Below are 24,805 nucleotides of genomic sequence, written 5' to 3'. Positions count from 1 at the left end.
ACTTAGAAAGCATGTATAAAACCATTCCAAAGACCTGCTCGAGGTGTTCCATGTGATAAAAATCATTAAAAACAAAACAATTCAAAACCCGCCAGAATATAAAAACTGCATACAATACTTAGCAACATAAAATGATCCTTGTTAAATCTCAAAGTAGGAACACAGTGTAAAAACAACTTTAAAGATCAATCCCCCAGTTGAAATCCTGGGTAAAAAGACACAAAGGTTTATAACTGGTAGGCTGGACAATACAGGACAAAGCAGTCCTTTAAGTACATTGGCCCCAAGCCATTTAAGGCCTTAGGTAAGAACCACTTCTATGAATTGTGTATGGAGAGGAACTGGCAGCCAGTGCAGATCTTTCTGCATGGACATAATATGATATCTGTATCTAATCCCCATCAACAGCCTATACATCTATCTATAATTAAAATAAAGCCTAAAAACATTTCACTATGCTTTCTCATATTCATTTGTCATTACTTACTTACTTATTTTTCATATTTATATACCGCCCTACCCAAAGGCTCAGGGCATTTTACATATAACTGAAACTATACATGAAACCATACATATAACAACTTATAACATTCATATAATTAATTGATATAACCGGTGACAGTATAACATAACCGTATAACAGTATAATCTAGACAATAGTAACTCAAACAGGGATCTTAGTGGGTTTCTGGAGGGGAGGGATGGGGGGGGGCAGGGGCCCTGTAGATGTTGCTTGGTTGAGCCTGGCCTCAGTCAAATGCCTGGTAGAAGAGCTCCCTTTTTCAGGCCCTGCGGAACTGTTTTAGTTCCATCAGGGCCCTGATCTCCTCTGGGAGATTGTTCCACCAGGTGGGGGCCGGGACAGAGAAGGCTCTGGCTCTGGTCAAGGCCAGGCGAACTTCTTTTGGGCCAGGGACCATTAGCCGGTTGGTGGCAACAGAGCGTAAAGCTCTTTTGGGGGCATAGGCAGGGAGGCGGTCCCTCAGGTACACTGGGCCCTGACCGCACATGGCCTTGAATGTAATAACCAGAACCTTTAACCTGATCCAGAATTCAACTGGCAACCATTGCAATTGATGAAGGATGGGCCAGATGTGGGATCTTCACGATGGGATTACAGTTGCATTTCTTGCTTTCTACACATCCTTTGTCTTGTTTTTGTAAAGTGCTATCATGTTGCAGCTCAGGTATGTTGCCTGCAGCTGCAGAGGAAGCATGTTATGGCCAAACATATCATGTGACTCATAGACAGATGTACCAGGTAGCTTGGCCCTTAGATTGTCAGTTACTCCTGGTTGGGAATTATCTTTTTATATCTCATACAATAATTCACAAAGTCCCATGTATAAAGATAGTTCTATAGAAACCAATAGTTCTTGGTATAGTACGTAGCCATACCAGCCACTATAATCTCCCACTTCCTATGTTTCAGCAGCTCACTTATGTATCTTTCTCTCATGCAACAGAATGAGTTAGTATAGTAAAATACCGAGGTAGCAGAATGCACCACATCACTTCTATGTATGCGTGTAGTGGTGGTGGTGAACATCCCCTTATGCTAAAAGATCCCTGTGAACAGCCAGTCAGCACAATAAGTAAGGGGCGAGGTAGGGGTAGAAGTGCCCCCCTTCAGCTAGTTTTCCATTTGTATGGAACTTTTTATGCCAAGGTGCATTAAGAACTGGAACTTTACATTGGTGCAGTCCAATTCTATGTATGAGCTAGGCCTCATACACCTGTTGCAGGGCAATACTAGAAAGCAGTCTCCTTGTAATAACAAGCTGGAGTGAGCAAATAGGATGCTGCAGTACTGTTTGGGAGAAGATGTTAATTTATTACCCTAATTTATTACCCTAATAAGTGCTAATTTATTACCCTTGAGCCACCAGGAAAGGATATAAATTTTAATAATGTATTTTAATAAATCAGTAAAGGTAAAGGTAAAGGTATCCCCTGTGCAAGCACCGAGTCATGTCTGACCCTTGGGGTGACGCCCTCCAGCGTTTTCATGGCAGACTCAATACGGGGTGGTTTGCCAGTGCCTTCCCCAGTCATTACCGTTTACCCCCCAGCAAGCTGGGTACTCATTTTACCGACCTCGGAAGGATGGAAGGCTGAGTCAACCTTGAGCCGGCTGCTGGGATCGAACTCCCAACCTTATGGGCAGACAGCTTCAGACAGCATATCGCTGCCTTACCACTCTGCGCCACAAGAGGCTCTAATAAATCAGTAAATACCCTGAAATTCAGAGAACAACATCTGTTGATCAGGGGCTAGGAGCCCCAGACAGAGTAAGATGTTTTTTGGTCTTATTTTAATGTGCAGCCAGTGAGGGGATTGGTACAGCCAGTGAGAGAGTAAGAGAGTGTTGAATTTCAGGGAACAGAAAAAAAAAAAAAATTCTACTCAGACATAAAGCACATTGGAAAGTCTTTGGAACATTACTCTCCACCAGGACACATCAGACATCACAAAGATAGACGTGCCACTGCTCCACCTCTGGAGCAATGATGGGAGGTAAGGACAGAACATGTTGTGCCTGGTTTGCTTGAGATGAGACCAAAAAACCAGAGTCAAGCAATGCAACAGCCGTTGTTCCATGTCTCTTAAACAGTTTAATTTAATTTTAATGTTTAATTTAATATCGTATTTCCATCCCACGCTCCCCCAAAAGCTTAGGGCAGGACACAACATACCAAAATACAAACCTTTAAAAATTTTACAAAAATTGTAAATATAAGGCATTACATTTAAATTGCTTTAAAAACAGTTTCCCTAAAATCCCCCCCCCCCCAAAAAAAACCCTGAACTGTGCTGGATGATACATCTTTATAAAGGAAGCAGACTATATAATTTTTTTTCTCAGGTAGAAATTAATCAGTTGGGGTTAGGCCAGCTAGAATTCTGATCTTACTCTAGGCCTCAACTACAGATTTTTCTATTTTTGCAGAGCTTTCATGAGAAAATATAAGGATTCTAAACCACTTTGTAAATTTAGCAGGCTCCAGAGTAGTTGCCATGTTTTCCTGCTGCTGCAAAATTAAAGAGAACTCCAGTGGTTCCTTGAACACTAATTTTTTTTTTAAACCAATCAATCATAAACTTCTATACATCAGAACTTCTACAGCATGCATTAATCCTTAGCAGATACCTGAGAAACATCTGTCTTTATACAGCAACCATCTATAGCAAGTATCAGTTTTGGATACAAACACAAATGCTGATGCTGCAATACACTTTGACAGTCTTTAGAATGCCACTGGAATTTTGTTTAATGTTTCTAGTTTGCTCGGTCTTCTAGAGCAGGTCACCAAAGTAAGTCTTTAAGGTGCCAGAGGACACTCTATTTTTGTAACTAAACGAGTAGCCAGTTCCTTACCTGATCTTTGTGAACAAATCCCCAGATTCCAGCAGCCACTTCACAAGCAAATAGGATAACAAGGCATGTGAAGAACTGTAGAAAAAGTATAGATCAGATGAAATCATAGTGCTGGCAAATGTGTCTCGAAAACATTTGCTAACAACATGGCATTCAAATATGTCAACAGGGGTTTCGTAACAGCAGTGTGAATGAAAAGCACACAAATCACTGTGGATCACCTATTCTCCTTCTCTGAAGATGCTCTAAAACTGCCTCATACTTAAATGTTCAAGAGTTAATTACAATGAAATGTTAGTGTCGGTAGAATTTTTTGGAAATATAGAGAACATAAAAGGGACTTACAATTTAAAATATACATAGAGGCTGGGGTGGGACAGAAATTAGCAACTCACACATAAAATAGTGGCAACGGAGTAATGAAAAACTAAGACTATAGGACCAATGGATGCTTTTTTTTTTTTTTTTTTTAGCCATCACCTCGCAGTTGATTAATGGCAAAGCTGTAGGGTTTTCATGGCAAGAGACGTTCAGAGATGATTTTCCATTGCTTGCATCTTTGTAGCGACCTGATAATCTTTGTTGGACTCCCATCTAGATACTGACCAGAGCTGCTCCTGTTTAGCTTTCTGAGATCCAGCTAACCTGGGCTATCCAAATCAGGGCAATGAATGCATACATCAATATTATTATGATCTTACTGTGATATTCCCACACGTCTTCATTCACCTCAATATCTGGTTCATATGGAAAGGGGAGGATGGGGTAGTTTCACAGAACATGATAACTACTGAGAGGAAGGATGTCGTTTTGGACTTTTAAGGCACAATAAAATCTTATTGCTCTGAACCCTCAAGTAGAGCAGGAGGACCTGTCCGAGAGCTGTGACACGGCAAAACACATGAGTACAGGATGAAAAGAGGAGACAAGAGACTGTATAGGATGGAGCAAATCACAAGAGAAGAAATCACCATTACTTCTGATCTCAAGTATCATTAGAGGGATTATTAATGCTTGGGGAACATTCAAAGGTCTTCTTACTGTTCCAAGAAGGCACTGTGACTCCTGGATGGCACCATAGCATCCCAGAAAACCCACGAACATCATGACAGCTCCAACAGCAATCAGGATGTACACTCCTGCAGAGGAACACAAAAGTGGAGCACATATATTTTTAAAAGTCTGGTTAGAAACATTGTGTCATGTGATCAAGCAGCCTGGGCTCCCAATGAAACCCAGTTTACAGCATCAATCATCAGTATCAATAAACCTTATAAAATCCGAACTGACTACTCACCCACTACCTGATTGGGCCTTCCTGGGGGTGTGCCACCAATTGGCACTTTGCCAATGAGGGCCAATCAGTTCAAATTGCACTCTGCCAATGAGGGCCAATCAGTTCAAATTGCATACAGATAAGTCACTCCCTACTGGATTCCCCCCCCCCCTAAATATTCCCCCAGAAGTGGAGATCCCACTTCTGGGGTTTCTTGAAGCCTGAAGAATATTTCTGGGGGTTTCTCAATTATTAAAACCCTAACCCCCTGTGACCTTCCCACACAGTTTAGCCTTTGGGAGATGTGAGGGAGGGGGCAGGAGGGGGGCAGCCCCCCCACAGCTTTCCCTGAATGGCCTGACCTTTGGGAGATGGGGGTGGGAAAGAGGCACTCTCGCCATGGCCTTCCCCATCCATCCTAGCCTTTGGGTGATATGGAGAATGGGTTGGGAAAGAGGCAGCCCCCTTGGGCCTTCCCTGTCTAGTCTTTGGGAAATGTGATGGGAGGGAGAAAGGTGAAAGCCCCCCCACCCCCACCCCACGGCCTTCCTGGCCGGGCCTTCGGATGATGGGTGAGGTGGGAAGATAGCAGCCTGCCCCTCCACAGCCTGACTGGCCTGGGCTTTGGAAAATGTGGGGACAGTGCTGACCTGTTTAGACACTGTTGTATAGGTTGGGGGTAAGGGGGCCAATTCCCCCTCCAAAGCTGTTGTTTTCTCCAGGAGGACTTCCTTACCTTCTCCATTCCCTCCCCATCTTTCTTTCTGTTTCTTTCTCTTTTTCTCTGTCTCTTTCTATTTTATCCTGTCTTTCTTTCATCTTCTTAAAGGTTTTCAGGCCCCCCCCCCACCTGAAAGTTGCCCCCTAGCTGCCTGCATATGGTGGAGGAGTCTGGAATCAAACCTAGTGCTTGAGATTAGTCTCTTTAACCACTTTACCACACTGGATCTCAAGATTGAGCAGGGAGTGTGTGTGGGGGAGGGCCACAGCCTAGGAAGGTCATAGTGCAGGTTTATGTACTACTGCCCATTGTATTCCTGGGTGCAATGGGCTTTGACTCTAGTTTGATAATATATTCTGCTGAATCAGATCAAATGCCCATCTAACGCATCATCATTCTAACAGCATGATGTAAAAGCATCAATTTCCCCTTGTATATCTCCAACACCTGATTTTCAGAAATGGACCTGAAAGGTCCATTTAGCTATCATAGCCAGTAGTCACTGGCAGGCCAATGCTCTATGATTTTTGTCAAGCCTCCCTTTAAAGTCATTTAAGCTTAGGGACTGCTGCCACTACTTCTAATGGCACTAAACTGGGCACTAAACTTTTGCTTACATATTCCTACTGTTATGATGGTCAGTTCTTAGTCTGACGAAGAGTGCTTGCACTCGAAAGCTCACACCTTGAATAAATCTTTGTTGGTCTTAAAGGTGCTACAGCACTATGATTTTATTGTGCTACTTCAGACCAACACGGCTACTCATTTGAATCTACACAAGCACAGAGAACAGGTTACAAAACAAAGTAATATTACCATCTTGACAAGGTAAATATTTCAAAGGTTATAGTGTCAAAAAACTTTATATACCATTTAAGCCAATAGCTCAGGGACTTTTAGTCATTTTCACTGAATGACAATTTCCTATTTCTGTCAGACATCTGCAGCCTTTATTGTTTCCAACCAGTGTTTCTGTGTCCGAAGGAATGGCTTGAACCAGAGTGAGTGCATTTATAACCCTGGGTTCTGAGCTATATTTGCTCCATTCTTAAGATGGACTCTTCATAATTCATCTTCTCTCAGCAAGAATCAGACACCAAACTAGCATGTCTGCTCTTTTTCAAGAGTCGGACCTCCATTGTCAATTGCCCATACTTCCCCCAGCATTCCATCAACTTTTTGAAAGTTGACTGGATGTTGGTGTAGCCTTCAATTGGTTCAGGCATTTGCATGTTGTTTGACATCTAGGGGCCAGCCAGCCTCCTGTCTATCACATTCAACATCAGACATGTTTAACCTCTGCTCTGAAGAAACCTACGGTTATTCTGATATTCATCTTTTTAGTCAAGAACCATTCAGGATGATGAGTGATGTTAGACAACCTTGCCTTTATGCCTTGTCTCTCACTATGGATGAAACATGTAATTGTTGTATTGAGAGTATTCTAGGTCACACTCTGAGTACAAAAGGGGAAACAGAGAGGCCCAGTAATCTTGGCCAAGGCTTCAAGTGAATTGAGCACCAAAAAAGTCATGTGTACTGCAAAACATGACCTAGAACTCCCTGCAAGGTTCTGTGAGACCTTGATTGATGGCAGAGGGCTCTCTGGCAGAATAGTTGAAATGAAGGCAGAGGGCATGTGAGAAGGTCTTGCCCCTGAAGGGAAAAGCAGCCACTCAGCTGAACCAATGAGAGTACTGCCCTGGCAACCAATCACCATCCAGAGCAGGGATGGAATGTTGGAGGGAATTAGTTCAGGTCTGCCTGAGAGAGCATGCAAGGATAGTTTTGGGTCTGCATCAGCAAAAGAGCAGCTGGTTTGAAGGGCTGCTCTGCCTGGTAGCGTGGCAGAGTGATTTATACCTCTGAGAGAGAGTACATGACAGTTAGGATTGTCTCTGGAAATGAGCAGACTTTACACCATTTAGTCTGATTCTTGGGAAAGGGCAGGTGGTGAGGGTGGAATCCTGTGTGTGTATTAGGATCCAATCTAGAGGCTAGTCAACTCTCTGCTCAGATGGCTGCTGTTGCCATTAGCGGATAGAGGGAGGTTTCCCTTCCAGTATACTCACCAATCCCTAACTGAAGTAATTCTTTGTCCCAATCTCCATCCTCACACCTCAAGGATTTCCTGAGCCAGAGGCTGCGATCCTAGTTTACATGATGAGAAGTCATCAGAATGCCCTTCCTCACAGATTTCTAGCCTAGTCCTTCGAAGATAGGAAGACAAACCAGGCAGCAGGGTGTTTGTGTGTGTGTGTGTGTGTGTGTGTTTGTTTGTTTGTTGGGGGGGGGGGGTTCCAATACAAATGATCCCATGTTCTATGTTGATTTTATTGTCCAACACTCAGGATGGCGGAAGGCATTCATCAACAGAAGTGAGAGGGACATTGTGCTAGTGCTCTGGAGAATGGGAAAGATCTGTGATAACAGAACTGCAGTCAGAAAGCAATAAAATGATTAAGTGGTCTGGGGGGGGCAGATTCTTTTTAGGACACAGACAGCTTTATGAAGTTACTCTTTGTCTCTGCCTGACAGGCAGAGCCAAAGAGACAACTGGAAGCAAAGACAGTGGGACTTCTCTACATAGTTTATTTTAAATTGGGGGTGAGAAGGGGAAGCATACAATAGTCCTCTGTATTTGACTACATTTCACTAAGGAAAATTAGCAATTCCCTTTCTTTAAAACAGAACATGTCTAGATTTATAAGCAGCAGCCAGAGTACCATTCAGTGTTCTTTATTTTGATGCACTGTGTTTTAAAAGCCTACAACAGCTGTTTTGCTTTGCTCCCAAACCCTCTTACCATGGTCATTCTATATTCCTTAGCTTTGTATTAGAGATGGCTCTCTACCTCTAACCTCCCTCTAAACTTTTTTGCTATCACTTACTGAAAACCCACTTTTCTGTAACAAGTAGAACCCTACCAGAAATTATTATGTTATGATGGAGATCAAGAGTACAATTTCCTGAAAGAGCAAAAATTAAACGTAAGCCCTATAAGGCTAAAATTACTTAATTTAATAATGTAAATGCAATAGCATTTTATTTAGGGCCTTTCTTTTTTATTTCTTTTATTCATTACATTTATGACATTTATTTATTATATATTTATATACTGTCCTCCTCTGAGGCTGCAAGGTTAATGGAGAGGATCCCATTCTTTTTGTGTGCCCCCCAACTGAGCCACCCACTTGTTCCCTTCCCTTGCAGAGCCACCATCTACCTTGCAGAGCTGCCATCTACGTAGTTCTGGCCCTGCCTTCCTTTTCTCCACACATCTCATGGGCATCAGAAGGGGACCCACAATGGGGGAATCCCATTCTCCCCTGGAGTAGGCTGGCCACTTGCCAGCAAGTCCACTCAGAATGCTGCGGCCAGGTTTCTCACTAAAACATCATGGAGATCCCACATCCGGCCGGTACTCCAACAACTTGGCTGGCTCCCAGTTGAATTCCGGATTAAGCTCCTGGTAATAACCTTTAAAGCCATATGCGGTTTGGGTCCAGTGTATTTGAAAGACCACCTCCCTGTCTATACCCCCAAAAGAGTCTTACGCTCCGCCACCTCCAACTGGCTGCGAATCCCTGCCCCCAGAGAAGCGCGTTGGACCTTAACAAGAGCCAGAGCCTTCTCGGTCCTGACCCCCACCTGATGGAAAGAGCTTTCTGGGGAGATCAGAGCCCTGCCTAAACTTGCACAGTTCTGCAGGGCCTGCAAGAGGGAGCTCTTCCACCAGGCATTCACTTGAGGCTGACCGACTGACTCAGAACACCTGCTGGTCCCCCCAGATGCCCCCCATGGCTGAAATAATTAACCTCCCAATGTTACTGTTGATTGTTATTTATATTATGTGATATTGTAAACTTTTGATGTTTTACTGAAAGTTGCTTTGATGTTACAATCTGTATAACGTTCCATGTAAGTTATTTAACGTTCAATGTAAACCGCCCAGAGCTGCAAAGAAATAGGCGGAATAGAAATCTAAATAAATAAAACAAAACAAAATAACTAAATAAAAGACACTAGGAAAAACTGAGGGCAGCAGGAAAAGAGCAGAACCCAGCATGATATGGATTGACTCAATCAACCTTGCTCTCAATTTGCAAGACCTGAGCAAAGCTGTTAATGATAGGACATTTTGCATGACATTTATTCATAGGGTCCCACAAGTCAGAAGCAATGCGATAGTATTTAACACACAAACCCACTTTCCTTGTACTGTGATCCCAATCAGACTTAGCCTCCAGTGACAACTTAAAAAGCCCAGATACAAGGCAAAACACTAGAAGGTCTTAAACTCTCATTATTGTATGCAATTGAATCTTCAGAGGGGATCTGAAGCTGGTGCTCCCTGATTCTAATGACTACATATCACAGGCTTTCATCTCATAACAGCAGTTTGATGTGTGCAGTTATTGTATAATGTGTGAATGGTTATCATATGTATCTTGGAACTGAGAGAACAGCTTAACTTTAGCTTAGAATTACTTTGTTTCTTTCCCTCCCCTGCCCAGCACCTAGATTTTAGGAAAGATAAGTATCTTGACAGAAAGTATTCTTGCTGAGCAAAAGGAATTGTGCCCACACAGATAGGTGAACGTGCTTTTATGCAAGCAAATTACAGCATGATGGCTTGCAATGATTTATTAAAAAGAGATCACAGGCTGATTCGGACTTGTTTGTTCTTTCATGTCCCTATTTCCATTACCCAAATTATTCTTGTAGCAAATCCCCAGTGTCAAGTAGATGTGGAGTATACCCCAACTCCAAATATAAGTTGTACTTTTAACATTTTTGCCTTGTTGCATATATTATTGGGGAAGATAAATTAACTCAGAAGGCAAAAAAGAGCTTAAAAAGGAAAAGGTTACAGCACAAATCATAATTAGTTCAGTTAATTACTAATAAGTTTAATGATTCAGGACAAAAGTCAGCTATAAAGCCATATACTCACTGATTCTTATTTCTTTTCCAGATGATCATATCAAAAACTGCTTACACACTTTCCCTTAATGAAATTTACTTAATTAATTGGAAAAATTACAGCTAATTCCCTGTTAGACTATGTAGGAGAATTCCTTCACTTCATAGAAGATCTATCCCCTTTCTTTAGCCAGAATGGGATCTCAATCTAACTACCCACTTGTGCTTGCCAACTTTAGTTCTCATGTCTGTGTCAAACTGCTCTCAGTTGGGCTGAATTCTGAATCTGTCAGTACTCAGTTCTTCTCAGCTAGGGCTGAAATCAGACTGAATTCTCCTGAGTATCCAGTTCAGATGTTTGCCTCTGCTCAGCTGATGCTGACCAATCGGAACAGCCTGTCACTCAAGGCTCACTGGCTCTGAACAATTAATCCTTCACAGTCCTTTATCTGTTTACATAGCACCTCTAGGCTTTTAAAAGTGCAGTCCATCACAGAAGCTCGCAGAAATAAAACAAAACCAAGGAGGCAATTTAAACAAATAATAACAATAATGTAATCTAAGACTATAATAAAAACATGCCAATAAAAACTGCAATAAAAGTATACCTGGGCATAAAAGCACACAAAACAGAGTAGTCTGATATTGAAACTCACACTTTATGAGAGGTGGAATGGTGTGATACTAAAGAGATTATGCCCTCCCAAAGTTACAGGCCTGATAGCATCACATCAGCCATCTTTATTTGTTCACCAGACTGGATGCTTATCATTATTTTATTTCTAAACTGCTTTGCTCCCATAGGGTTATAGTTAGGGCCAGTTGCAAAAGATGTCATCATCAATATATCTAACACAGATGTACAAGAGAAAAAAACTGGACCGTTTTAGATTTAGTTTGAAGCTGTTCTGAACAAATCTGATTCATCTGAATCACCCATAGGTTTTTTTGATTCAGACAAATCAACTCGATCAAATCTGAATTGATTCAGCTCCATTGAAACCAATGGGGTCATTGAAATCTATGGGAATGTTTCCCTTTTTGTCTTTTCCAGGTTCTGGGGTGGAGGGAAGCACCAAAGTTGCAGTGTGGCTGCAGGAGCCTCTCTTCAAAAGAACTCCAAGTTGCAATAATATAGGGCCAAAGAGTCCAATCCAATCACCATTATTCCCTATAATGGGGGGGGGGGGGGAGAGAACCCAGATTCTCTGTTCTATTTGTAAATTCTCACCATAGGAACTAAAGGAGGTCAGATGGGGGTTCTTTGGAGGAGAGGCTCCTGCAGCCCTGCTGCAAGTTTGTACCTCTATCTGAAACTCAAATCTTCACAGAGCCCAGAAAACACTAAAAGGGGACCTTCCCACCTTTCTTTTCCTTTAAAGTTTAAACAGAAACTTGCTCAAACCGCTGAATTGCAACTTAAGTGAGGTTGATTTGACTATTTAAACTTATTGGGAAGTGACGATTAAGACTGGATTTGGCTGATTCATATCCAATTGCTATTGCAATATGCTCTGATGGGGGCTACTCTTGAAGAGTGTTCAGAACCTGAAACTAGAGAAGAATGCTATGACTGGACTGCTGGTTGAGACCAGCTATCCAGAGCCTGTGAGTCCAACACCATAGCCATTACACTGGTTACCAATCCATCCCAGAGCTTAATTTAAGGTTTTGATCTTTAATGCCCTGCATGGCTTGGGAACAGTTTATCACCTGCCCCCTTATGTCCCTGATGATCATAGGAAGTAGTTCCCCTGACTGCCCCATCAAAAGAAGCTCACTTGGTAGGTACATGAGAAGGGGACTTTTTGGTGGCCACCTCATAATTATGGACCAACAACCTTTAAGAGGATGGTTAGCAGCTTTGGGTACCCAGTATGGAACGCCTGGTCTTCTCAGTTTTCCTATTTAGGAGGCAGTTAATTTTGGATTTGATTTGATTTATTTACTAGCAGTCCTGATTCTGAACTATGATTTTAATTTTTTAAATTTTTAATGTAGTGTGTTTTATCTGTATTGTAAGCTGCCTTGAGTTCAATATGGAATTATAAATGTAGCAGTTATCACCAAGTGTTGATTTTTTTCTCACTCTCTCTTAGTATTTTGTTAAATTACCCCTCTTCTCACTTGCATTTGGGTTTCCTCAGTGTGTGTGACTCTACCTTTTGTGGCAGCCATTGAGTTATTATTTCAAAAGTACCCACAGATTCAAAGAATTGGGGACAATGCTTTAAACTGTCGGCTTATTTAAACTATGTTTTGGTATTTTTGTATTTTTCCCCACTGGGGGAAAGAGCAGGATTAAAACGCTTAAATAAATTATTTTTATCCATTTAACTGCATTTAACTGCATTTCTTGCAAGCAGTATAATCAAGGAGCACAAGCAGTTTTCACACAAAATAGTCTGCACAATAACTGATCCACACAGTTCATTCTTCTACACATTATAGTTATTACATGGAAGATATTTTAAGTAGACCATACTCAAGTTCAAATGCTGAGAGGACATCATGATAATATGGTGAAGAGAGTCACTGGTATCTGCAGAATGCAACTGACAGGAAGTCATTCCAGATGTTCTCTGGGAAGTCTCACATCTTTACTACTACCCTTCTGATAATCTATCCACATATACATATGGGAGCCGCTTGGGTTACCTGCAGCCAGTTATCCACTTTCAGCCTGGCTTACCTCATAAAGTTGTTTTAAAGATAAAATGGAGGAGAGGAATATGATGACAGCCCATCTGGATCCCCACTGAGGAGAAAGGTAGGATATCGAAAATAAATATTTCTGCCTCTTAAAAGACGTCTCAAAGATGTCCCTTCAAACTAAGAATTACCTTTTTACTCTACTCTTAAGTGCAAACTTAAGAATCTTACTTATTAGATTAATTCAGACCCAAGGAAGTGTATCCCTTCCTTTTTTAAATATCTTAGTAAACTTTAACCAAGCTATGCTTTCATGTGGAAACAACAGAAATAACTCTATTTTAAAAAAGGGAAATGTAACTTTACTATAGAATCATAGAATTATAGAGTTGAAAGGGCTATAGAGGCCATCTAGTCCAACCCCCAGCTCAATGCAGGATCAGCCTAAAGCATCCAGGATAAGTATCTGTCCAGCTGCTGCTTGAAGACTGTCAGTGAGGGGGAGCTGACGACCTCCTTAGGCAGTTGATTCCACTGCTAATCTACTCTGACTACGAAAATTTCCCCCCAATACCTAGCCGATATTGTTCTCCACATAGTTTAAATCTATTATAGCGGGTTTTATCCTCTGCTATCAACAGAAACCTTTCCCTGCACTCCTCTAAGTGACAACCATTCAAATACTTCAAGACAGCAATCATGTCCCCTCTTTGCCTCCCTTTCTCCAGATTGAATATTCCCAAGTCCCTCAGCCTTTCTTCATATTATTATTATTATTATTATTATTATTATTATTATTATTATTATTATTATTATTATTGGACTTATTACCTGCCACTCCCAGTGAACCGGCTCATGGTGAGTTACAAAATAGGTTCCAATACAACCCTCCCCAATAAAACCCCCATTAAAACCCAATTAAAATACACAATATAATAGCAACATGGCGGTAAAAATATCCCCATCCTATGACGGTATGGCCACCTAGAGAGCATCGGTAATGCAATAACTGATCACCACCAGTGATGACACAGAATTGGTTGTGAGTGTCTTTCATGGGATGGGCCACCAGATCTGTGACCTAAACTGGCCTCATCCATAGACTTGGTGGACGAGCTCCATCTTACAAGCCCTGTGGAATGTCAGAAGCTCTCACAGGTCCTATAGCTCTTCTGGAAGCAAATTCCACTAGATAGGGGCCAGGACTGAAAAGGCCCTGCCCCTGGTCGAGGCCAGATGGGCTTCTCTGGGGCCAGGAATGACCAGGACTTTGGTACCCATAGAGCGCAAGGCCCTGCGAGGGGTGTAAAGTGACAAGCGGTCCTGTAGATATGTGGGTCCCAGACCATGAAGGTCCTTGAAGGTCAAAACCACAACCTTAAACTGGATCCGGGCCGCAACTAGCAACCAATGTAGCTGCCTCAGCACAGGCTGGATATGGGCCTTCCAAGATGTAACTGTAAGGACCCTAGTAGGCACATTTTGCACCAGTTGCAATTTCCGGGTTAGGGACAAGGCAAGCCCGCATAGAGCGAGTTACAGAAAACAATTCTGGAGGCGACTGTCGTATGGATCACCATGGCTAGGTGTTCTGTGGACAGATAGGGTGCTACTAGCCTCACCTGGCGAAGATGGAAAAATGCCTGTTGGGCTACCTTCTTGACCTGTGCCTCTATGATCAGTGAAGCATCCAAGGTCATCCCCAAGTTCCTGGCCTGGAATGCGGTGGTCAGTTTCTTGGTCCCCAGGCCCTGGATCATTCCCACCGCTCTCCTCTGAACCCTATGAATCATTTGTTAGAAAAATAAAAATGCACAGCTACACAAAAAGTGTCTAACCATTTTTTAGCAAAAGGAAATGAAATAATAGATATATTCTTTCACCCTAGTTTCTTCCTTTTGAGGTTAATTAGGAGGTAGACAGAATAATCTTAAAGATTCTAAATCTCTGTCCAGGCTCTAGTCAGGACCATTTTGTTTTCCTCCTTCCTCTGTTAGCCTTACCCCTCCCATAAAATCTCAAATTTCCTTCCTCTGCACAGTGATTTTCTACATACCTCATGAGACACTTCCAACCCTACCTACAGGAAAAATTAACAGCCAGCTCCCAGAAGATTCCCTGCACTCTTCGTATAGATCCAAAGATTCCCAGGAAAGGGTCTTTGTTTCACTTGGTTATCACCATCAACATGTTGAACTGACATCCTGTTACCCTAGCAGATTGGAACTTAAGATAATAAAATGTACTCTGCAGTCTTTTGCCAGTGTATTAAAATGATTTTAAGTTTAACTCTGAGCATTTACAAGGTGCAAATCCAACATTTACTTTGCAAAGTTGTAATTTTTTACAGACACTTGTTGTGAAAAGTAATTTCACCAAAGGGCTGGCCTAGTTCGGCACTTACACGGTGCGATTTTCAAGGCACACACTCTGAGGCTCATCTAGTGCTGAAAGTAGATAAAAAGTCTCCCTTCCCCCTTTCTTACTTGGTTGATGTTGGTAGAAGAAAGTGGAAAATCCCTCCCTCTCCATGTTTCCTGCAAGGAGCTTTGTGGTCACTGATGACTTCCAGATGCAGTAACAAACTCCAAGGGATCCACAGCTGTGAGGCTATTTGGAAGCAGCCATAACAGCTTTGGAAAAATACTGAAAATGAAAGCCCCAGCCTAGAACTAGCATGGTTAAAGATAGCCAGTTTCTGTGGGCAGCAGTGCAAGAGCAGGTCAAGCTATAAGCAGCCCATCCACCCAACATTTCTCAAAACCAAAATAATTCGGTACACACTACGCACAACTCAACATAGCTAGAGCCATGACTTTCAGGGATGTAATCAAGGGCTTCAGTCAGAGAGCACAAAAGTAGTATGTACTATATGTAATATGGGTCAGGATACATATTGTGAAGTGCACAACGGTTCTCATCTTTATCGTTTCAAGATCAATGATTACCTACAAAATAACCCTGATCTAAACCTGTGATACTTAGAAATACTTTCTACTGGTCAGACTAGATTATGGACCAAAGAGAGTTTTTCTTCCCCAATGGAGAGGAAAAGACTATATATAATAGAAGCTTCTTTGTCCTGGGATGGGAGTGGGGGACAGCACACAAAGCTGGAATTCCATGATCCCCAGGAGAAACTATATTTAATCATTGCCCAAAGGGTGGACCTTTATTGACTTCAGTAATGGTTCAGCGCAGAAGAGGGATTGTAGCAGAGGCAGGCAAGAGCACTGTCGAGCAGAAAGCAATGGCTGCAGCAGACTCTGCAAACACATTCACATGGATCATATGGACTAGCTGTCTGTGATACATCTCTGCAGGACAGGCTAAAAGCATTTTGTCACGGCTGGCAAATTTTTACCAGTGCCCTCCCCAAAGTGTTACTTCATTTCTCTGAAACATTTACAAGCCCAGTTTTCTTCTATGCATCCTGATTCCAATGCAGAAACAAATAAAAAACTGTATCAGTCACAGAAAATGTAAACACATTAATCTATTTAAAATAGCCACCAGAAACCTATGAATAAGAGACTTCTACCCTTAAAAAGCGTCTTGTGGCACAGAGTGGTAAGGCCGCAGAGATGCTGTCTGAAGCTGTCTGTCCATGAGGCTGGGAGTTCAATCCCAGCAGCCAGCTCAAGGTTGACTCAGCCTTCCATCCTTCCAAGGTCGTTAAAATGAGTACCCAGCTTGCTGCTGGGGGGTAAACGGTAATGACTGGGGAAGGCACTGGCAAACCACCCCATATTGAGTCTGCCATGAAAATGCTAGAGGGCATCATCCCAAGGGTCAGACATGACCCGGTGCTTGCACAGGGGATACCTTTACCTTTACCCTTAAAAAGCATCAGGCTACAGCAGCCATCAAGAGACTCCAAAGACTCTCTTTAAAAACCCTGTCTTGGAGCCTTTATGAATCTGCAAAAAAGACACTGGGCTCTCCTAATTTCTTCTGGAAGGCATGGAGCAGAAAGCTGTAAAGTACCCCTGCAAGATCTTGCAATGAGCAACAGGTGCTGTTCTGCTAAGTAAAGCTACAGAATGGAGTCATATTGGGAGGGCCTGTCTTTCAAGTGTTATCATATTTATGAAAGCGTAACTTTGGCACTAGGCCCCTACAGATCACAACACAATCTAGACAACAACTGTGCCACCAGAGAGCAGGAAATAATCTGCATGCTGAACAGATGGCTCATGTCTTGAGTTAAGCCACAGGTCACATGTTGAGTCATTCATGTAAAACACAGAAAATGCGTATCCATTTTACCAATGGGGAATACCCAGGCTAAGAATATTGCAGTGAGTGATTCAGTGACAGAACCCCTTTTTTCACTATGGCAGAAGGAAAACAGGCATAGAAACATTTTCTCCCCCATATATACCTCCCACACAGGCTTCCTGAGAAACTGCATAGCTGAATCCAATTAACCTGAGAAAACGTCAACCTCTTGCCTCTGTAGCCTCTTTTGTTATGCAGATATAATGGGTTAGGTGTTTTTTTAAAAGAAAACTAGGAATTCAGAAAAAAACCAATAAACACATTGTTCTAACATTATGATGACATAATTGCTAATTCAAAAGGCCCTTCAATATTAGGAAGAAAACAGGAAAATTGTTTCAATGTGGTAAGGAATGGGAAATCTAGACTTTTGCTTCTATTTGGGTGGTACTCTGGTTTTGCTATACTGCTTTCCAAAACATTGCAACAAAGCAGGTTTGGAAAAGATCACAAGAAAGAGGAAGGCACAGAGAATCACTCCAGTGCTGTGAGGAAGCAGGGAGTAAAACCCTCATTGTGCTCCCCAATAGTATCCAGGTCAGAGCAAACAACTTGTGTGTTAATCTTATCAACAGCTACGGGATTTCCCTTCTGATGCCACTGCACTCAGTGTGTAATTCCATGCACCATGGGCCTAACAATACATGGCATTATTCTCCTGTATACATACAGGTCCCAGAAGTGTCATGTTTGACTATTCTTCTTTCTTGCCCACAACTTCCTTTCTGTTCTCAGCTACTTCTTAGCATCACTATGTTGGGTGTACTGACAGTTTGCCAAGACTGCAGCACACAGCATCAACCTTAGGTTAGATTCACACTGGTCAATATATTATTGTTGCTCTCTATGTTTGTATTTTGCAAGAACAATATTAGCAATATTAACATCACTTGGTTTCTATGTGGGGTGGGAACACATGAGGGTTATTAGTTTTGGGGACACCAGGTAACAGATATGCAAACCAATGCATGATAATGCTCAGATTTAAAACATTTTTGTTAGGTGCGAAGTCGTGTCCGACCCATCGCAACCTCATGGACAATGATCCTCCAGGCCTTCCTGTCGTCTACCATTCCTCGAAGTCCATTTAATTTTGCACCTACTGCTTCAGTGACTCCATCCAGCCACCTCATTCTGTGATTTAGGATGCTTAGGGCTAATCCTGCGTTGAGCAGGGGGTTGGACTAGACGGCCTGTATGGCCCCTTCCAACTCTTATGATTCTATGATTTGATTAGTTAATCCAGTTTCAGGAATTGTGGCATACACGTTTTTAAAACATTAAATACCAGTAATATATAGTTCTGTTCAAACACACCAGACACTGAATTGTCCCTTTCTGGGGCATATTGCAAAACCAAAAATAAATATCTCCTTATTTTGAAGGAGGTAAGAAACATCCTTGAAATGGCAAAGAATAGGATCTGGGTGAAGACAGCCCCATGCTGGCACTCCAACAAAACTGCCATGTTTGGGTAGAAGCAGAAACAGAGCAATGAATCTAGAATAGCCATTTCTTACATACATAAATTTACACATGGATCAAAAATACTAGCTTACATGAAGACATTATTGTATCTGGCTAGGCAGTTATAAAAAGAAAGTGAAGACAAAACTAATCAGACATTCCCCTTTCTATGGTTGCACTATGAAATCCAAAAGTGAAATTCACACATCTGCCATTTGGTGAGATGGGAAAACTGTATGACACATCTGCTGCTTCTATTTCTTTCTGTGACAGAAACACAGGCGTTTCCCTTTAGTTATTAAATCAGAGGGATGGAAAACAGACATTCAAGTCATGTACCGACTTCTACCAGAGGGTTCATAGCTTAGTTGTACAGCACATACTTTGCATGAAATCCAGTCTCTAGCATCCCTTCTCTAACAAAACAATTTAATGCAGCACGGCTGGGGAATGGCCTTGCTGGATTAAAACAAATCTGCCAGTCAGACTAGATGGACCAACAGTCTGACATGTTATAAGGCAAATTGATGTGCTCATAAGCCAGCAGAGTCTCCACTGTGGGCAACCATTGCAATAACAGCAACAGAGCTGCATTCACATTTCTGAAAAATGTTTAGAGCTTCTCTGAGGATGCTATAAGCCCAGTTTCTTTCTTGGAGCTCATACACATGGCACAAATCATACAGCACAGACTTCAAATTTATTCCTGTTTAGTAATTCTTGGTTCTGAAAGCCTACAGACAAAAAATAATTTTCAAAATTTTAATATGCAGTAAGATAAAGACTTCAATACGTCTCTATAGGGAAGCCCAGAAATAGACTTCCTTAGCATGGAGGGAAATGACTGAAAATTCCATACAGAGTGCTAAAACAGTCAAATTCTTTTTTCCTCTGGAAGGGCTACACCTCTAGTTTAGGTCCAGATGCCACAGATAGTCTGACAAAGACTGGGAGTGTTCTAGAAAACCAAACAAAGTATTCAGATCTCCCAGTTTCCTGGCAGCTAAGCAATATACTGGGCCTCAAAAAGTACCTTTAACACACCTTCCCTTTAAAAAGGGGCCTCTGAACTTTTATAATGTAAATAAATGGCACCTGTATTACATATTTGAGAAAAGAGGTGGCCAAATTGAGACTCTCCAGACATCCATAGTAGTATTTTTTAAAAATAATTTCAAATTTTATTTATAATCCATTACAAGAAAAATACATTTAGCCATCTCCAAAATTACATGTTAATAGATTATATTACATTTACAAATAATAACTTCCAACTGTATTTGTTAAATATACGAAAAAAACCCCATTAATTCTCCTGTACAAAATTTCAATCCATTCTCATTTCCCCTTATAAATTATAAATCATAACCAATAGTCAAAAATCCACAACTATACATTTTTCTAATATACTCTATCCATAAGTTCCATTTTGTCTTAAAGTCGGCTATTAGTTTATCTTCGACATAAGTTGTCAATTTTGCCATCTGAGCGATTTCCGATGTTTTCAACTGCCAATCAAATATGGTGGGCGTCTCTTTTAACTTCCATTTTTTTGCCCAGACTATCCTTGCTGCCATTGTCAAATATCTAAATAACTCTCCATATTTTTTATCTTTTTCAATTACCAGAAAACCTAAAAGATAAGCTTCAGGATTTAGAGCTATGGAGTCCTTAAAGATTTTTGAGATTTCTTTATGGATATCCTGCCAAAAGTGTCTTGCTCTTTTGCATGTCCACCACATATGGAACATTGTCCCTCTCACTTCCCCACATTTCCAACATTTGTCCGATAGGCTTTTATTCATTTTTGATAATTTGTGCGGAGTAATGTACCAACAGTAATGCATTTTATAATAGTTTTCCTTAATATAATAACTGTTCGTAAATTTCAGATCTTTACTCCATATTTTTGCCAGGTTTCCAATGAAATGTTATGACCAAGATTCCTTGCCCAAACAATCATAAAATCTTTGACCACCTCATCTTCCGTGTACAGTAATAAACATAATTCATACATCTTCTTGATTAAATGATTATCATCTTTACATAAATATAACTCTAATTGTGATGTGATTTTTCTACTTCAAATTCCCATAGCTTCCTATCCCTTTCATATCTGTCTATATAGCCACCAGTCTACATATTTATATTCTTGCGCTAATTTCTCGTGAGATTTAATTCTAAACTGCATTATTCCTTCTTGAGTAAAAGTCTCAATTATATCCTTATAATTTAACCATTTAGTTTCTGATGTTGCTTGCCCTCTGAACAGAGCTTCCTGTGGTGACAACCATAAAGGAATTTTAGAATATAATTTTCTTTTATACTTATTCCAAACCTTAAATAAAGCAAATCTTATAACATGATGTAAAAATTCTTTATTTGCTTTCTCTTTTTCGTACCATAAATTTTATTATTATTATTAGATTTATTTCCCGCCTCTCCCGATAGGCTCGAGGCGGGTAACAACAACTAATCCCATTAAAATTCCCATTAAAATATCAATCTACTAACATGGCAGCTAAAAATCCCATCCCTCCCCCAATTATTAAGAGGTGAAGAGGAAAGGATAGGGGAGTAGCGTACACTCCAGCTCCTAGGGGGGGAGCGATGTCCCTGATTTGCTGACCCCAGCCTCAACCATAGACCTGGTGGAAGAGCTCCGTTTTACAGGCCCTGCGGAAAGCTGACAAATCCCGCAGGGCCCGCAGATCACCCGGGAGCTCATTCCACCAGGTAGGTAAATATGCGTGCCAACCGAACCTCAAACCTGCACCTTCTAATGTTAATAATCTCTGTTCTCTTAAAACTATCCATTCCTTTATCCAAACCAGACTATATGCATCAAAATACATCCTTAAATTTGGTAATGCCTGTCCTCCCCTCTTTTTAGCATCACAAAGAATTTTCATTTTTATTCTAGGTTTTCTCCCTCTCCAAACAAAACTTGCCAAATCCCTGTGCCAAATTCTGAATGGCTTATCTGATTTAATAATTGGAATACAATTACAAATACAAATACAAAAATAAAAAAACAAATACAAAACAAATACAAATACAAAACAAACAAATGAAACAAATACAAAAATTTTGGCAAGATATTCATCTTTATGGTGGATATTCTACCCATAAAAGATAAATTGAGAGTCTCTTTTTTGACCTCTGTCCAGAGTTTCTCATAATTATACTGGAATAGACTCAAGTTTGTGCTAGCAATATTAATACCTAAATATTTATAAGTTTTAACTATTTGACATCCTGTTTTCCCTTCTAAACCTTTCTGACTCTCCTTATCCATATTTTTCGAGACATCCATAGTAGTATTGAGGGTATACCTTTCTTCCGTCATGACAGGTGCCCCAGCCAATGAGCGTGCAGTATTTTCTGACCAATGAGAGCGCAGAGGAGGCGGGTGTAAGGCGGGTGTAAGGGCCTGCCCACGTGGTCAGGTTGCCCCTCCCCCTGAAATGGGAGGGGGTGGAATTATGTCTTGTTGTAGCTTGAGTTATGGTTTAATTAAAATAAGCAGATTAATTTTGGATCTTTGATGCTAAAAAACCACCCGTGTGGGGGTCGGGCACGTGTAAGGATTTTACAAGCAGAGTCTCCTAGCACAAGCATATGGGAGAAAAGCCAATCAGAATGCCCTGTGGATGGTGCTTAAGCATTGGCTGTATTTTTTATCCTTGTTAATTTCAAAGTATCATAGCCTGCTTAATGGAATGCTCAGTGCAAACAGGTGTGGACAGTCAGCTCTCTGTTCAACAGGGTGCCTTCTAAAAATGCTTTTTCAATTGCACATTGGGTTGCTTTAGAACAAAGTAGGGTTGGGGGGGACATTAAGATTCCGTTATTTTAGAAGATGTGTAAGGGGGTGGGGTGGGAATAGGCTGAGGCCCCAGTATCTGTTTCAGTATTGATAAGAGATCCCTCCGACAAAAACAGGGTGTGTGTCTTAATGATTCCTCCACTGTGTCCAGGCCTCTGAAAAAAAACAGGCAATCCCCACCCCTCCCTTCAAACACAATAGTGGCTTTGCAAAACTTTGAGCTCTTCCTCCCCCCCCCCCCCCTGTACACCGAACCCTGAAATGAAGTGTAGTGGGGTAATAGAGGCTTAAAGCGTGGACTTTAAGATTCAGTTATTTTAATAATTGGATATACATTTAGCTAAACTATGAATATGTAATGTTCATTACAGCCCCTTGATATTTCACCACAACAGGAGGTTCCAGAGATCAGAGTGGTAGACATGGATCTTGCAAACTGTTCTCTGGTATGGAGCAGTTACACCCTTCAGTTTAGCCTGCCTCACAGGGTGTGTTGCAAGGGGGCTACAATTGTGTGTGTGTGGGGGGGGGGAGGAATTAAATGCAAAATGCTTGCTTTTCAATTACACTTTGGGTTGCTTTAGAATAAACCATGAGTTGAGGGAAATCCTGCTAAAAAAATAATAGCCAGTCAAGGACTTTCATATATAGGGACTGTCCTTAGTATCTACTGTAAAGCACTGTTGGCACAGCAGCATTGACACTGCAGGCTCACACAGTTTTTACCCCCATCCTCCTGTTAAAGTTCAGACGATTTGTTTACTCAGACTGCGTACACCTATCTCTGCATCGATAGAGTGCATCTCAAAATATCTATTTTAGTAAAGGAAATCATAAATCTGTAGCTTATGTTTCCTATGCACATTACCTATTTGAGACATTGCTTACTATGAGAGCGAATATCATATAAAACCTCTCTTTTTGCTTTGGCTGCAAGGAAAATAAGGGCCAACACTGTTATGGCAAGCTCTTAATACTCTTGCACTTTGTACTCATGTATGCTGCTTCAGTTCGTTGGTCTTAAATTTTATATTTTTATACAGTTCTTTTATTCTATTTTACTGTTTATAAATTTGTATCACTATCACTACTATCACTACTATGAGAGCGATCCGCTGGGGGCTACAATTGACACAAGCATCAGCTTAAAAAAATTCAAAAATCAAAAAAGGACTCCCCATGTTACCAATATTCTATGGAAAATCACAGTATTAGCATTTTTCTTTGGTATAACTGGAGAGCAGGTAGCATCTCAGGTGGTTTTCTGAAACTTGTCTCTTTCTTGTCCCCCAAAATGAAGTGCGGTGTGGGTTATTGAGTTTTAAATTGTAGACTTTAAGATTCAGTTATTTTAATGATTGGGTATGCATTCACCTAAACTTTGAATTCCATTAGTAAATATCCAGGCAGTCTCAAATGCAGCCTTACCACATGTCTAGAAGCAGTTTGTGGATCTGAAGGAGTAAGAGTTTAAAGAGAAACTGTCACGGGTGAAAAATTTTCCTTCCAGCTTTTCTTAGCATTTTTTGGGTATAAAATTATTGATTTGCTTGTCACTAATCAAAATTTCTGTGAGGACAGCTGAGGTAAAGATTTTTTCCACAGGTGTCTTCAAACAGCAACTTTAGCCTTTAAATACATGCATTCTCTGAATTCTGGTACTTGCTACAAAAATTTGAACTGTGTAGAACATCAGAAATTTAGAAGTAAGGGCTTTAGTTCTGGTCACCTAGCACTGTGAAGCATATATGTTCATCATAAGGACTTGATATTTCATCACATCAAGAGGTTTCATATCTTTTTGGTGATCTACAGAATTGTGTCATACTAGTAATATTATGCAACCCGCATGTATAAATGCATATTAAAAGATCAGCTGTATAAAATAAAATCATTTGGACTCTGTCTGACCTGTGATTTCACTGAGACGGGAAGATGTGTAAGGATGTGAGGTGGGATGAGAGACGAGTGAGATTCATGTTTCTGGAAAGTATTGATAAGCATTCCCCCCTGGAAAAAACAGGATGCATGTATTCGCAGTTCCTCTAGCGTGTCTGCCCTCTGAAAATAGCCGCCGCCCCCCCACTTCAAACACAAGAGGGGGTTTGCAAACCCTACCCCCTGGACATTGTACCCCGAAATGAAGTGCAGTGGGGGTTTGTTGTTGTTGTTAGTTGCGAAGTCGTGTCTGACTCATCGGGACCCCATGGACAATGATCCTCCAGGCCTTCTTGTCCTCTACCATTCCCCAGAGTCCATTTAAGCTCGCACCGT

The 24,805-nt window shown here is 41.1% G+C and overlaps 1 protein-coding gene across 1 annotated transcript in view; it reads right to left on the bottom strand.

Moving 5' to 3' along the window:
• CD81 (CD81 molecule) overlaps nt 1-24,805 on the bottom strand; it is a 79,893-nt gene that overhangs the window by 12,255 nt on the left and 42,833 nt on the right. The window contains exons 3-4 of the mRNA XM_077321527.1: nt 4,421-4,518; nt 3,380-3,454 (exon numbers count right to left, since the gene is read on the bottom strand). Coding sequence (XP_077177642.1) covers nt 3,380-3,454; nt 4,421-4,518 — 173 coding nt within the window. The remainder of the gene's footprint in view (nt 1-3,379; nt 3,455-4,420; nt 4,519-24,805) is intronic.

Source organism: Paroedura picta, chromosome 2 (assembly GCF_049243985.1).
Source record: "Paroedura picta isolate Pp20150507F chromosome 2, Ppicta_v3.0, whole genome shotgun sequence".
Taxonomy (NCBI): Eukaryota; Metazoa; Chordata; class Lepidosauria; order Squamata; family Gekkonidae; genus Paroedura; species Paroedura picta.
Note: the sequence above shows the minus strand (reverse complement) of the source record. Positions and strands in the feature narration are given on the sequence as shown.